The 17,299-nt window shown below is 42.4% G+C and overlaps 1 protein-coding gene across 1 annotated transcript in view; it reads right to left on the bottom strand.

The window, feature by feature from the left end:
- The window catches only part of nrg3b (neuregulin 3b), a gene marked incomplete at both ends in the record, with an annotated part of 279,986 nt that overhangs the window by 16,955 nt on the left and 245,732 nt on the right, over window positions 1-17,299 (bottom strand). The window contains 2 exons of the mRNA XM_083787447.1: window positions 4,170-4,272; window positions 11,554-11,580. Of these exons, the coding sequence (XP_083643573.1) occupies window positions 4,170-4,272; window positions 11,554-11,580 (130 nt within the window). The remainder of the gene's footprint in view (window positions 1-4,169; window positions 4,273-11,553; window positions 11,581-17,299) is intronic.

Here is a 17,299-nt window from a genome sequence, read left to right as displayed (position 1 = left end):
CATTAATATTTCACCATCATTTCCACAGGGTTGTTTCAGCTTTGCCTCAGCTTTAGGATTTTACTTTTTGTATAGACCTTCAGGCAGAAATACCTGACATATTGTCAAAAAACAAAACATTATATACAAATATAGCACGTGTGAATGGTCAAAGTTACTTAAAAGAGCAACGATCAAACTTCTAGGTATTGTACACATTGTAGTGACTTTCTAGGGACATAATTCACCCTAAGAGAGTGGGCGGGGGTTTCGGGGTAAACAAGGAAGTGTGGGTGTGTGTCAATTCAATTCAAACTTTATTCAAGACACTCACAGGGGGGTCCATAGGGCAGAACACATAAAACATAAAAACACAAAAGTAAACAAACTATAAATGAAATAAACAAAGCATAAACAAACAAACAGGGGGGACTTATCTCTGTACATACAGGCTAGAACGCCAGTGGCTCCACAGCTTAGATGATAGTCTGACAGAGCTCTTAGCAGGGTTAGAAAGTGATGCAATGATGCTGTTCTCAGAGTCTGTTAACCTGCACATAAATCTATACATCAGGTTTCGTAGCACAGCAGGGCAAGTGGGTATATTTATTTCTACAAACATTTGACTGGCACTACAGCATCTTGGGGCTTTGAGCAGCAGTCTCATGCAGTCATTATATGCCACTGTCATTTTTTGCAGGCTGCCCTTTTTGTAGTGTCGCCACAAGTGGGCAGTGTACAGCGGAGTACAATAAGCTTTAAAAAGTGAGATTTTCACATAACAGAGCAGAAATTTAACTTGTGTGTTGTGTTGTCAGTATGATTGAAGAGTGTGAAATAAACAGTACGTGCCGTTCTGCACATTCTGATTCAAAGATAGAAGTAGCAATTTGTCTTACTTGCTATTCCTACAACATAGCTCTTTGAGTTATAAACTAACAAAGCAATACTTTGGTGAATGAATACAGAGAGTTAGATCTCAAGTCGTTTATGCTCAGATGCAATTTACACCTTTTACTCATTAAAAGCCTTTTGATCAGATTGTTACCACAACAAACGAGGAATAGAGGATATCGCCTCTTACAGGTGTTAAACAGGTGTTAAATTCAAAAGTGGCAAAAGCACCAATGCACGAAACGCGTCGCTACACGCCGCATTTCGAGCCCAAGTGGATCTGCTAATTAATTTACAAGAAAGACACACAAGGTTAGAATATGGAGATAATAGATCCAGGTTATCATGCAGGCGTTATTTTGATGAATAGTTATCACGTACGTAGCCTCTCAGTCCTATTATCACTCCACTCACCCCAGGCTGTTACGTGATAATCAGACATTCACACATTATGTGCCAGCCCAATAATAGATTCACACAGTATAACCGGTGATAATTAATAATAATAATTGACATTCACACGTGAGTTTAGCGTCGCCATCAGATGCAAGCATGATTATGTCCAAAACATTCCTCTTGTATGATGAAGTAGCATTAGTTTACGTAAAAAAAGAAACTAAACATTTTTGTTTTGATTTTGCTGCCCCAACCCTGTGGACTGCACTCCCCAAAACTCTCAGAGATGCCCCCACCCTCCAAAGTACCACCTCTTCGATATTGATTTCCCCAGCTGACTCATTCCACTGTTTTTATTGATTTTATTCCTCTTAGTCATAGTGTTTTTTTCCTTCCGCCGAATAAAGTTGTTTTTATTTGTCGTTTCCTCATGCTCCCCATGTTTGTATTATTTATTTATTATTACAGATTTAGAATCTTCACAGGGGTATCCCAGACATCATTTGTTTAAAAGTCAGAACTGAAACCGCTGTGTAAATATGAAAATATCATCAAGTTAGTTTTAGTTTATTGTTTCACGGGGGAAACTCCCCATCAGGGTTCACTGAAATCCATTGATCATGTAAAATCTGTCTTTTTCATAAGATCACGCAGCAACATTACAAGAACCCTCACTTGCTCGTCTAGTGCTCAGTCAGTCAGTTGTGTCTTCAGTGACAAGAAAATGTGCCAGTTTATTTTTGTACTTTATAAGACAAACTTGAATCAGCAATAATAACAGTCGCCTTGTTATTCACAGTATGATAAGAATCTGGAAACAAATCAAAACATATTTTAGGAACAACTCAATATCTTTTCTAGCTGATAACCCCTCATTTCTACCATCCCAACTGGATGATACGTTTGCACAGTGGAAGGGTTTGGGTATACGCACAATTGGAGACTTATATATGGGTGGAAATTTTGCCTCATTTGCTCAACTGCAGGAAAAATATAGACTCCCTAGGAGTAACTTTTTTAGGTTTCTACAGGTTAGGAACTACATCCGTAACTTTTCTCCCACTTTTGAGAGAGCTACACCTTCATCCCTAGATAGGTTCCTTCTTAATAATATACAGTACCAGACGTGAGGGTGTCACATCTTTATGAATCATTTCAAGTGGCAAACCTACCTACTACATCAGCTATTAAGCTGGCATGGGAAAATGAGCTGGGGACTTCAATTTCAGACGAGCTCTGGGAAGACAGCCTTGAAGAAATGAATGCGTGCTCTATCAATTCCAGACATTGCCTTATCCAGTTTCGAGTCATACATAGACTCCATTATTCCAAATTAAAATTACATAACATATACCCAGATATTTCTTCGCATTGTGACAAATGTATTACAATAGATGCAAATCTTCTTCATAGCTTCGCCCTTTGCCCTCGGATACAAAGATATTGGATTAAGATATTTGAGACGCTCTCTGATATTTTGAGTATCCATATTGACCCCGATCCTGTACTAATAATTCTGGGTATGTCAGACTCCATGCCTATGTTGACGAGAGCACAGAAACAACTCTTCTCATATGGTCTGATTACAGCGAAAAAACTCATTCTGACACACTGGAAGAAGGAGGAGGCTCCTGCATTTAAGCACTGGTTAAATGAAATGACTAGTACACTTCATCTTGAGAGAATAAAGGTATTTCCTGAGAAACAGGGAGAGACAGTTTGATAAGGTTTGGCTGCCCCTTGTCCATTACTTGAGTAGAAACAATTAATAGACAGGATACCATTGATATGGTTGACTGTACGCCATTTTCTTTTCAGATGTTTTCCATGAGCTTTCTATCACTTTATTCTATAGTATTCAGTGTCACTGAGCAGTATGGGTGGGAGGGTTAAGGGATTTCTTTCTCTTTTTGTCTTGTTTATTTTTCTTTCATTTTGTTTCATAAAAAAAGTATTTCATATCATAATGTTTGTAATAATTTATAATCTGTTCAATAAAAACATATTTGACAAGCAATAATAACAGTCGATGCTCGCATACAGTAATTAGGCCGCTTCTGATATGTCAATTCCAAATTAAAATAAATAAAGCAATTCATCAAGCTCAGTGGAAAGGAAACTGTGGCAGTTTCTTTGTGTTTTATAACCAGCAATTATAAGGAGCGATGAGTATAATTAGACTGTTTGAGAGGATTTAAAATTTCCTTTAATTTCATTGTTTAGTAGAATAGAAAGTCAGCTTTTTTGTCATTGCACTGGCATACAGCAAAATTAAACTATTAAACTGCAGCATCACTCCCAATCTTCCGCCGTAGTCTGAAAACCCACCTTTTCAGACTCCATCATGGCCCATAGCACTTACCCTACCCCCTTAGATAGCATTTCTGTAGACTTGGATAGCATTTGATACAGACTTATAGCATGTTATGTAGATAGCACTATAATTGCATTGTATATAGTCATAGCATGCCATAGTACATATGTATAACATAGTAGTATATATATATAGTTTATATGTATAGTCTCATAATATAGATATTCCACTGTTACTTTCTTAGCTTACGCATGTTTCATGATAAATGCTTTTTTGTGATGTATTCCCATGCTTTTTGTTCTTGCTTAATGTAAGACGCTCTGGATTAAGAGCGTCTGCTAAATGCCTAAATTGTAAATTGTAAATTGTATTAACTAATACTTTTTTCTGTCTAATTTGGGCTGTTTTGGAAGGAAACAAAAACATTTTAAATAGTTTTTCATAATGCTCATAGAAGAATAGAAAAGCCTTTATTGGTATTGTACTGGCCTACAAGACAACTAGTCAACTATAAAATGTCTGTGTTCTCGGTACTGCCTGAGGCTTTCTCCATGCAGCACCAGCGTGCTGAGCTAGCATCACTCACTTGTTGCGACGGTAGAGAGCCATGCACGCCACTCCCAGAAGACAGATCCCTGAGGCGATGCTGAAGATGGACAGCACCTGTCTCTGGTAGGTCTCACCACTCTCTGCAGGAGAGACCAGACATGATGTTACTCAATTTACACTCTCACTCAAACCAATGTATACAGTATGTATGTATGTATGTATGTAAATACAATGTGTCCATGACCACAGAGCACAGTATGCCGTCAGCAATGCCATTATGCTAAGCTTTGGGCATGCAGGGATATTAGGGTAAATGTAAATCCAAAGCGCTTTAGCAAGTGCATTACATTCCCCCATTTGCACACAAATTCACACATACTGTACGGTACATTAACACTCCGATGGCAGAGGTAAACCATTGAAGGCACCAACCTGCTCATCAGGAACAGTTAGGGGTTCAGTGTCTTGCTGGTTGACACTTTGTAGTAAGTATGGCCAATTTCTTGATGTCATTTCAAATTGTTGCAAGACGTTTTGTTTTCACTACCAAACTGAAGGGCCTATAGATTTCTTTCTTTCTTTTTTTGGATGAATAAAGTTTCCTCTAGGGGTCTCTGCCTTTTTCCAACACCACACCAGCCTTAGAAAAATATGGTAGGCCTAACCTTTGACTGGATTATCCAATATGAACATATGAGGTACTACATACAGTACATGGATTCAGGAGTAGGCTAACAACTGGTACGTCACACATAGCATTTCAACAGTAGTCAGAAGAGTTGCAACTAAGTAGGTGCTCACCTACAGTATGTGTATGTGTCGGTATAGCATTAATGACCATTTTTGAGATACAACATCACAGTAAAAAGTGATAAGATTATGGGTGCGTGCGTGCGTGTGTGCGTGCGTGTGCATGCGTGTGTGTGCGCATGTGTGGGGTATAGCATTGTTTGGCTCTGGGCGAGGTGCCTGCGCAAAACGCAATGTAAGGAGCTTTAAGTAAAGCAACATACAAATACGATTCATTCACTCAAAAGAAGATACATTGCACACGGAACATTCCAATATGGAATATAACATGTATAGTCTACTCTACTGTTACCGTTTGAGTGGGCATGAATGGAACAAATTATCTTCGTTCCTGACTTAGTTGATGACATTTGCAGCTGCCAAACTATGATGTACAGGGACATTGCCCAGAGTGACAGCCAGACGGTCATATTGGGATTGACAGAGTTACAGAAACCCGAGATCTGCTGTAGCCACAAGCTCCCCCTGCTGTTGCCATCGCGCCAATGAGGTTCATGGCTTCAAGAAGTACTGGACAAACACCTCAAATGGGGTAATTCATGCCCTTCTGCCCCAAATAAGTGCAGTCACATCACCAGTGTAGGAGAGAGACAGTTGGAACGCTGAGAGAGAGACATTGTCTGCATTGTAAGTAACACGCAATGGTTATTTTTGAATACTTCAACATTTTGTTACCATGCCAATTTGCATAACTATATTTCTATGGACTTCTCTTCACAGTTAAGTGGTCTGTGAAACTCAGCTGTTTGAGAGGAATAAACATGCACTTTTAGCTTTATTAAAGCCCACTCAGCACGTTGTTGCATAATACTATCACCACAATGCCAATGTACATTCAACTGCAGGCTTGCAGGTTGGACAGATTAAGTTATCTGTGCACAGCCAGTCACTACCAGTTTTCCACTTTTCTTTCCTTTGCCCTCATATATTTTGGAGTGACAGGCTAATATGTGTGAAACATTTGCGTGACTGTTCTGTCCTGAAGTTTGGATGTGAATGTTCCTGTCAGTAGAGTAGACTAGACACTGTACTTGCACATCGCAAGTGGGTAGCAAGGTGAATACAAAGTGAAGTGCATGAAAGTGGAGCCTGCATACCTTGTTTTTTATCAAACAAAGTTTCGATCCATAGTGCATCTTCATCAGGTCAAACCAGCTCCACCAGATGAAGATTCACCATGAACGGGAACATTATTTGAGGTCTAAATAAAAACAAATCGCCCCGACGGTGAGAGCCAGCAGACCTGTACATCTATCCTGAAAATACATTTCCTCTCAATCGTCTTTAAAACGGAGACAGATCTACTCCAAAGACTCCTGTCTTTCCTTGTTGTAACTCATATCTGGCAGGTTATCTTTCCCCTTTTTATTTTGTTTTGCGTTGTGAGGTAATAGATCTATGACAAGATAAGAACTTGAGATATCTGACCTGTGTGGTTCCAAAAGTGGTTCAAGGCTAGTAGCTCAAGCCAAACAAGTATTGGTCTGTATCCTAATAGTAAGAGAAATCTATGAAAATCTGGGAACTAAATCGTTACCAAGAAATTTCTTCACCAATGTGTTTCTAAAGGTGTCTAATAACATGTACTAAAAGTTTGAAATTCAACTCCTGTGGGAAATTGAGTATTTAGCATAATATGTGACCATACCTATATAAGGCCAAAAAGTCAAAATTGCATCATTCTTTAAGTAGCACGTGACATATGAAACTAGGGGTTCTTCATGATTCTGAAACCATTCCAAGCATTAGTTTTGCACAAAAAACACTCCTTGGCCTAAATTAGGCCATATCCACACCAAATGTGCTGACCTCATCACGTTTGTGATGACGGCTATGGCCGTTTTCCTCCCAAGGAGTGTTTTTTGTGCAAAACTAATGCTTGGAATGGATTCAGAATCATGAAAACCCCCTAGTTTCATATGTCACATGCTACTGAAAGAATGATGAAATTTTGACTTTTTTTCTTTATATAGGATGTTATGGGTATGGTCACATATTATGCTAATAACTCAATTTCCCACGGGAGTTGAATTTCAAACTTTTAGTACATGTTATTAGACACCTTTAGAAACACAGTGGTGAAGAAATTTCTTGGTAACAATTTAGTTCCCAGATTGGTCAAATACCTGATAAAATGCCCTTACTATAAGTAGGTGAGAGCTGTTAGAATCCTGAAGATAGACTCTGTCATGTCATGTCCTGTCCTGTTGTGTTGATTTTGTCAGCAAATTTGGCTTTTAGTTTTAGTCGTAGTCTTTTGAATACAATCCCATTTAGTTGTAGCCATAGTTTAGCCCATTCTGACCTGAGATCAGATTCATACAAGGTTTCCGCCGGACACACACTGGTCTGATGAACCCATTCTGACCTGAGATCAGATTCTAAAAATGTCAGTCGCTCTTCGATTTAAAAAAAGATAGCAGACCTACAAGCTCGTATCGCGCCACTCGGTGGCGCGATATGAGCTTGTAGATCTGCTATTTTTAAATAGCTAAAGCATAACATGATGCTGACACCAAAATGGGTGCCCGCCCAGAATGGGTTAATGGCTGATTTTACATTTGGTTGCATGCTGAAAATAGCCAATCGACAAGCTCGAGCTTGCAGATCTGCTATTTTCAAGAGTGCAACCAAACATAAAATTACATATTTTGGTTCTACTGGCTCTCTCTAGTCCCTCTCTAACGTTTTTAGTTTGTTTTATTTGTTGACGAAATTGTCAATATATTTAGTCTCAGTTTTAGTCATCGCAGCATAGTTTTTATTTGGTTTTCGTCAGTGAAAAAGGTAGTCGATTAACATTTTTCATCATATTTTTGGTCAACGAAATCAACACTGCTGTCCTGTGAAGAAGAGACTGTGGCCGCCACCTCAACCCGATGAGAGATGAGATATACTTTATTAATCCCCGAGGGGAAATTGAAGCGTTACAACAGCATAATGTGACGCATAAAAGCTAAACCCAATAAGGTAAGCATGTGTAAATGTACAACAAAACAAAAACAAGAAGAGACTCTCCGAGGCTTTGCGGTCTAGCTTTCTTCCGGCAGTAGCCTACTCTCCCATAGCGTACTTCAGCTGCGTTGGCCAGGTCTGCGTGGATGATACAGGAGATTTATTTTTTGGACGAATGAATCACTTCCTCCGCAGGTAGGTAGCAACCTCCTCCGAGGTTAAATATGGGTCACGGTGGATTAACAACTACTTCCTGTTGGTCCCATCTGGCAAACAGCTCAGACAGACGTTTGATAATTGCTGTGGCTGTCGCTGTGCTATAGCAATTAGTTCCTGCCACATGTGGAATACAGCTCTGTGTCTGTCTGTGCTTTACATGTAGCAATTAGTTAGCGACATATGTAATGCAGCTGTCACTGAAGTACATTTACTTAAGTATTGCAGCTCCATCACTGTGCTATAGCTATTAGTTGATATGATATGATATGATATGATATGATATAGTACTTTATTGTCAGTTCACACTGCATACTTGACACAGCAGCCAAGTATGCAGAACACATATACACACATTTGACATAACACAAAGAACAAGACAACTTACATACATAAAGACATGAAGACAAGAGCAATATCCACCGCTTAGATTATCCGGACCTGTGGCTATTTATCCTGATTAAGCCTCAAGGTTGACTGGTGGACAAGGGACCTCTTTAGTCTGACCTTATTGTATGCTGGTACACCATATCTCCTTCCTGAAGGTAGCAACCTATATTCTCCATACAACACATGCTTAGTATTAGAGGTGATATTCCTTGCTAACCTTAGGCCTTAAAGGCCCCACACAGCTCTGTTAGCAGCAGTAGATGGTTCTAATGAGCTGTAGTACTCCATGTGTATCCGTGTGTTTGTCCTCAGTCCGCCAGGCTATGCCGTTAGTATAGCTGCACTGAATTGCATTGTATTGGTCTTCATACTGTATGCTGGATGGAGCTGCTGATCATGTCGCACTGCAAGGCGAGTATACAGACATATTTCAGCTGCTTGGCAGCTACTGTAGCCTACACTATGTTCCCCACTAGCGCTGATACTCTGAAATGAACTACATGATGAAACGGTCTCCATTTTACAGCTCTGTTTTTTTTGTTGGTGGAAGCAGCTGGCGGCATAATAAGCAATAGTCCACTCAAGCAATATTATGCAAATTCCTTTTGAGTGGATCAAGGGCTGGATCAAACGAGTGCATGGAACGATGTACAACAAATATATATCCGTATACTGTAGTCTTACTCAGGCCAATAGTGCTGTACGGGTCAATGTGAAACTATCAGCACCTCCGGGTTTTATCTGCAGGTCGAGAAGGGTCAACTGAAGAGAGTGCATGAGATGCAGGTCAGGCAGGTGCGGGTCAACATACATTACATTACATTTACATTACATTAACACTTCACTTTATTTCATCCTATGAAGTTATCGCTGTGTCAGACTCAGAGAGAGAGAGAGAGAGAGAGAGAGCTTCCATATGCAGTAGATTGTACAGGCTACTGAATGTGTATTCACGCCTCTCTCCATGGTGCTGAATAACCCATTCTGACTGGGCACCCATTTTGGTGTCAGCATCATGTTATGCTTTAGCTATTTAAAAATAGCAGATCTACAAGCTCATATCGCGCCACCGAGTGGCGCGATACGAGCTTGTAGGTCTGCTATTTTTGAAAAATCGAAGAGCGACTGACATTTTTAGAATCTGATCTCAGGTCAGAATGGGTTCATCAGACCAGTGTGTGTCCAGTGGAAACCTCGTATGAATCTGAGCTCAGGTCAGAATGGGATAAGCACATAGCCAGAGGCCAGATCAACATATAGCCCAGGGGTGGGCAACTATTTCAGGCATGAGATCTACTTATCCGTGTGAGTTGGCACTGCATGGGATCCAGCTGCAGGCTGGTAGCTGCTGGGTGCATGGGTTGGTGAATCACTACTTTGACCTGAAAGCGTTCGTGTGAGAAAACACAGACTGCACGTGTGTGAATGGAATGCATGCCGTCAGGAATGATGAATGGGGGAGGAGCAGAGCTTCGTGGGCATTCCCCACCGTGGCCGGGGGTGCCTCTTGTCGTTATGGAAACAAGTTTGAACAGGAGGACAGTTCAGTTCCGGTGACAGTGCAACATGTTCCTGACCTCTTTTGTGGCCTTTTAGTGGCAAAAACGGTCACTGTCTGCTCCCGTGCAACACAGCAGAAGGTTCAGCAGTAACCTTCTTTAACGTCACCGTTCCAGCTGCGTTTGTGAAGACGAGTGTTGCCACTTGACATTTCACTTTACCATCACATTTATTCCTCTCGGTCGTTCACCGCCGGCGTTGATTTGAGCATTTCTACGTAGGAGACGAGAGCATAGCTGCACATCTGACGATACACGGAAGAAGAACGCCTCCTGGCGTTGTGGAAACAAGGACATGTTCCATAATGTCCTGACCTGCTGTGTGTCCTTTCAGTGGCAAAACCATGACTAAGTCTCAAGCAACACACAAGGTTACAGTGACCGTCGCAACTTCACTGTACCAACCGTCTTTGTGTGAAAATAGAGCAGTGTTGATTTTGACAGTCTTTTGAATACAATGTTATTTACTTTGAGTACCACACACATGCATGCACGCACACACTCACTAAGTTCACTCTGCTTCTCTTCCTCCCTCCTCCTTATTTTCATTAGAGTGTGAGACTAGGCTGATATAGCAAGATGTGTTGATGTTGATGGTGTGTGTGTGTGTGTGCGTGCGTGTGTGTGGTACTTATATATGAGGGCCAAGTGTTCCTACAAGTCTAGCAGAATTTGTGAAATAGACATTGTGAGGACACGTTTCCTTGTCCTCAAAAGAACAGTGGAGAAACACACAAACAAAACACTGCTCATCTGCCAGACCATGGGTCTAGTAGTTCTTGGCTGGAGCCAAAAGAAAACCACATGAACAATGCAAGGCAGCCTCCGCACTCTCAACGCTGTGCCAAAATCCAATGAGCTTTCGGTCATAGTAGACCTTCTTCAGAAATCTTATGGGATTTGTGTGTACGGAAGGCTGCCTTGCATTGTTCACTTGTCCTCACAAGAGAAGTGGTTGTCTTACTGTGTGGAAAGAAAGAAAAGATTGGGGTTAGGATGAGGATTAGGCCTACACATTACATTCGTAGTTTATAGATTTAGGGGCTTGGGGTTGGAGTTATTCGTAGTTGTGCGCCGAAAACACAAGTCGATCTACAAGCTCTTGTAGAGCTATATCCGGTAAATAATGGATTGTAATAATGGCATTCACAACAGCACCGTCCTAAAACGGTGATGTCCTCACCAGTAAAATATATGCAGAGGTGTTTTTTGGCTTCCCTATCATCCTTACATCACTCTCTCTGACAACAACACCATGGCTCCATGCAGATAGAATCCACCCCAGTGTTTCCATGGAAACTGGCCCATATTCATTTGCCAAGGTGCATGTGTGTGCATGTGTGCGTGTGTGTGTGTGTGTGTGCGTGCGTGCGTGCGTGCGTGCGTGCGTGCGTGCGTGCGTGCGTGCGTGCGTGCGTGCGTGCGTGTGTTCGTTTCCCAGGGAGGTACAGTGAGACATGATGTCATGTGGTCAATGGAACAATTCCTCACCCATGAACTCAATCCCAAGTTCATCCGCTGCTTCCATCCAAGGTCAGGCAGCCAGAGAGAGAGAGAGAGAGAGAGAGAGAGAGAGAGAGAGAGAGACAGTGAGAGAAGGGAAGAGAAAACAATTCAATTATTACAGCTTGAGGCATTTCTAACGTCCTTTGTGCTCACTCACTAGAGCTTGTTGTTTGTTTGACTATACTTCCTCTGACATCTTCCTGCCTTTTCTTTATCAAACAATGTGCCGACTCATCCTCCTCACACACTTCTGTTTCTCAAGGGCCATACACACCAACAACGTAACCTGCACTGACCGAACCGTGACTAGCAGATAGACAAAGCTCACGACGCGTCACACGTTGCGACGTGGTGTGAGCTTGTCAATTGGCAATTTTCAGTGAAAGCTTCCCCACAAAAACAGAAAATCCCGGCGTGGTTTGGCGAGTGTGGTTTTCAATGGGGGCAAAGGTGGCATCTTTGAATTTGAAGTTAACCCATTCTGAACGGGAACCCGTTTTGGTGTTGGCATCATGTCATGCTTTAGCTATTGAAAAATAGCAGATCTACAAGCTCATAGCACGAGCTTCTATAGGTCTGCTATTTTTGAAAAATCGAAGAACTACTGACATTTTTAGAATCTGATCTCAGGTCAGAATGGGTTAATAACGTGACAAACGGAGCCGTATCTGTATATGACCGAACAGTAGGGTTTGGAGGGTTAATTTTCATACCTTTTTGAGGACCTATACTGTACCTCTTGGCACATGATGAATTATTACATCATAGGTCAGTCCTGTGCAATGTATCCAACATTACATGAATCAGACCTTAACCGTTTCCCCCACAACATGCTGGTACAATAACAGGACATTGCTGTACTTTACCAGAGTTCAATGAACCTTGAACGTAATACCGCGACCATAACTGTTTGGAGGCTGAGAAACATGTAGGCCTATATATCTCTGTGAAATAACTGAAAGATGGGCTGAGCAATATCACTATAATAGCTGTATTCTTTAGTTTCATTTGTATTTGTTTAGGAGGAGTACATGACAGATACATGACATACATGATTATATACGGTAGATCAGTGCATAACTTTTTCATGTCTAGGACTCCCAAAATGACACTCATTATAGCCTGCGGAACCCCCATTTGAAAGGACAGGATTTTCAACCATTTTCATTTCAAGGGCCCCCAGTTGGACCTGAATGACCTATTTAATGGCATTTCTATCTCCGTGGCCCCAATGTATATTGTAGAATCAAAGTTAATTTAACTCTGAGAGTGTACAAATGGACCCGTTATAGGGTACATTTGGTTACATTTTTTACACTCTCAGAGTTACAGACCCATAAGGGTCCTTTTTTGGTTCCTAATTATCATTTAGCTGGGGACCCCCTGGAACTCTCTCAAGGACCCTTAGGGGTCCCCGTACCCCACTTTGGGAACCACTGATATAGATAGATAATATCATTGATATTCCATCTTTGTTTCCTCATGCTGTGTGGACTCGGTTTAATCATTTTTTGCACTTGCTCCGTGGCTTTCAGGAAAGCAGACACGAGGCATTCCTTCATAGTTTGTGTTTCGATATATTCAGAATGAATTAGTGTTATCCTACAATTCATAGAGTCTGCGAGTTCTTTGGCAGGGGAAAGGGAGCGTGGAGGGAATTAGATCTAGGAAATAGAAGTGAAAGATGGAGTGTGGTGGAAGGGTTACGTGATTGAAATTGCCTGATAGGCCTACAAGTCTGATGCATTGATTGTTCTCAGCCATTTCAAAAAAATGCACTTGTTCTATTCCCACTTACGTTTCATTTCAATATTGACATAGTTTTGGTGATGACATTCTCACACGCACGCGCACACGCACACACACACACACACACACACGCACACAGTACAGTTAACCCATTCTGAACGGGAACCCATTTTGGTGTTGGCATCATGTTATGCTTTAGATATTGAAAAATAGCAGATCTACAAGCTCATATCGCGCCACCGAGTGGCGCGATACGAGCTTGTAGGTCTGCTATTTTTGAAAAATCGAAGACACTTTTAGAATCTGATCTCAGGTCAGAATGGGTTAATAATGAAACTGTCAGGATGTAATAGACATTTTTAGAATCTGATCTCAGGTCAGAATGGGTTGATCAGACCAGTGTGTGTCCAGTGGAAACCTCGTATGAATCTGATCTCAGGTCAGAATGGGTTAAGTCCTTCCCTCAACCCCAGCGCTGGGGAAATGGATGAAGAGAAGCACCCATGTTCTTTTCATCGTGACAGCTAATCTGAGTTCTGAGTTTAATTTTCCGTCACTAGGCGGGCGAGAAAGACTTCTGGGGAAAAAAGGACCGTATATCCCTGTGAGGGAAGTACGTTGCGCTCAGAATCTGAGCGGACACTCCCCTTTCCGGTCTGAAGCACTGTGCACACCATGAAAATAGTCCGAAGGGAATCCAATTCCAAATTGAATTGTAGTAGGCCACCACCGCTCAAGGAGCAATTGTTCCCCTTCCGTCTTATTTAAATGTATAGCGCCCGCTCCATGTGGAACCCGCCCCTGTCTTTTGATTCGCAACGCAGTGCACTGGGCCACGGCCCTGCTGCACAGGATCTGAGGCCAATTTCCCCAGACTACGTGACGGCAGACATCTTTCCACACACACCACTGTAATGTAATCTGATTCCAATTAAAATGAAACCCTCACACTTTAATTGCTTTTCTGACATACAGTAGTATAGGTGGTCTGGGTATTAAATAGCATGCTGCTGCAAGTCCAAATTATTTGGTGGACACACACACACACACACGCGCACGCGCACACACACACACGCACGCACGCACGCGCACACGCGCACACGCGCGCACGCGCGCACGCGCGCACGCGCGCACGCACGCACACACACACACACACACACACACACACACACACACACACACACACACACACACACACACACACACACACACACACACACACACACACACACACACACACACACACACACACAGAGAGAGATAATTGGCTATGGGCACAAAAAAGCCCATCTGTTAGAGAATGTGATTGGACTACAGAATGAGGAAATGTAACTGTAGTTTTATAACTTTGGCGAAAAAGTGGAGCATACCGTACACGTCAATAGTGATAAATGTGATAAAGTGATAAATGAATGAATGCCCTAAATATATACACAGATCTAATTAAGTTCAGGACTACAGTATGTGTGGGCAAAGACCCGGCATGGACGAGTATTAATATTATATAAGTATTGACCCATTAAGACCTGACGCCGATTCCACGAATGCCTTCTAAATCAGTATAAGTTCTCACACTTCCAAGACGTTTCAAATGTTCATAAATAGCAGACATACAAGCTGCTATTTTTGAATAGCCAATGCTAAAATCTAAGATGACACAGACATTAATGGGTTAAAAGGGGCATCTCACTTATTTTCAAACTATCGGCACATCATTTAGCTCATTGTAAGATTCTCAGAGCAGAGTCTCTCTCACTCTGTGACTCAGAGGAGGCCTGGCAGATGATAACATCATCACATTGACTGTGTGTGTGTGTGTGTGTGTGGGGGGGGGGGGGGGGGGGGGGGGGGGGAATCATTTGCGGATAAAGTCTGTTCTGACTTCTGACACAGTTTAGTTCCGCGATGCAGTCAATCAGTGGGACAGAGCATGCAGCTGAGCAGCCGACGTCAAAGGCGGGGAACAGGTGCTTGTTATAATGAATGAGCTGAGACTGGACTCCGATTCCTGGTTCCGTTGTAAACAAGACAAGAAAAGAAACACAACACGACTGAAAAGGGAAAGAATGACTTCTGCCCGTGACCGTGACAATAACCAATCCTATACAGTTTGAAAGAATGATGTACATGTTTTAGCCCTGCACTGAGGTAACGATAAACGCTTTCATCCAGGCTTAGGAGCAACAAATGCTGCAGGTATACTCGTAGTCTGGATAAGCTCTCCCTCCTGAAGGTGACTCACTGAGTCATGCACTGCCCATGGCTGGAGGGGGGGGGAGGGGAGGGGGGGGGGAGGGGGGGAGGGGGGGAGTTATTCATCTCGTGGTGATATTGGAACCATGGCATGGACACAAGTCTACTATACCACCTAGTGGATATTGTGAGACAGACATGCGCGCACACACGCATGTGCTTGCACACGCACACACGCACGCACACACACACACACACACACACACTTCTGGCAGTCCATTTATGTCGAAGACGACGCAGCTTATCCTTGTGCCGCGAGTTTGGCAGTTGTCATCCTCGCTGACGACAATGCCGCCACTGTATAAATGATTATGAAGTCCTATTCTGGAACCACAGTTAGGACACGCGAGGCCTGCATCTGGAGGCTGAGGTGGTACTGGGTCGGCATGGAGGTAAAGGAAAGGAAAGGTATCATGTTTACCCAGGGTAACTGGACTATAAGCTCAAGAACTTGTTTACAGCCAGGCCCTGCTCATATAGAACATTTCATGGTAGAGGTTCAATGCCTTGTCCATGAAGGGCACTTCAGCGGTGGTAATTTTAACGTGCCGGTCCGGGGATACGAACTATAGCGACCTTCCGATATCAAGACCATGCCTGTGTCTTTGCTGGCGCCGCGCCATCCGTCGTTGTTGGGCACGTTTCTCCTCGAGGTGTGTGACCCCATCGTGGCACAAAGAGGCTTTAACCCATTTTGACCTGAGATCAGATTCTAAAAATGTCTTCTACATCCTGACAGTTTTCTGAAAAAGCCTATGTTTCTATGTCAGTCGTTCTTCGATTAAAAAAAATAGCAGACCTACAAGCTTGTAGCGCGCCACTCTGTGGTGCGCTATGAACTTGTAGATCTGCTATTTTTCAATAGCTAAAGCGTAACATGATGCTAACACCAAAATGGGTTCCCGTTCACAATCGGTTAACCTTTGACTTTTATCAACAAACTATACTACAAAAAACAGGTCAAACATTGGCCAAATTGTAATATAAGAAAGGCAAGAATTGTGAAAGTAGTACACACTCACAACGCCTTGTATACTGCGAGGCGTTGTGTGCTCGGTTGATGAGTTAATTCGTTAACCCATTTTGAACAGGCACCCATTTTGGTGTTAGCATCATGTTATGCTTTAGCTATTGAAAAATAGCAGATCTACAAGCTCATATCGCGCCACCGAGTGGCGCGATACGAGCTTGTAGGTCTGCTATTTTTGAATAATCGAAGAACGACTGACATTTTTAGAATCTGATCTCAGGTCAGAATGGGTTAATCAGACCAATGTGTGTCCAGTGGAAACCTCGTATGAATCTGATCTCAGGTCAGAATGGGTAAAAATCCAACGGTTCACTGCCATTGACAAGTTGATGAGTTCAGCAAAGATGATGTCATTTCACTGTCACATCCAGCAAAGATGACGTCATTTCACTGTCACATCCAGCAAAGATGACGTCATTTCACTGTCACATCCAGCAAAGATGACGTCATTTCACTGTCACATCCAGCAAAGATGATGTAATTTCACTGTCACATCCAGCAAAGATGATGCAACCCAGTTTCACCCTCACCATAGACAGCACCTCGGTTTCCCCCTCCCCTCAGGTTAAGAGTCTGGGTGTCGTCCTCGATAGCACACTCTCATTCCACACCCACATCAACAACACCATCCGGTCTGCCTACTTCCACCTCAGAAACATCAACCGCCTCCGCCCCTCACTCACTCCCCACAGTGCCGCA

Source organism: Protomyctophum parallelum (assembly GCF_964188405.1).
Source record: "Protomyctophum parallelum genome assembly, chromosome: 17".
NCBI lineage: Eukaryota > Metazoa > Chordata > Actinopteri > Myctophiformes > Myctophidae > Protomyctophum > Protomyctophum parallelum.
Note: the sequence above shows the minus strand (reverse complement) of the source record. Positions and strands in the feature narration are given on the sequence as shown.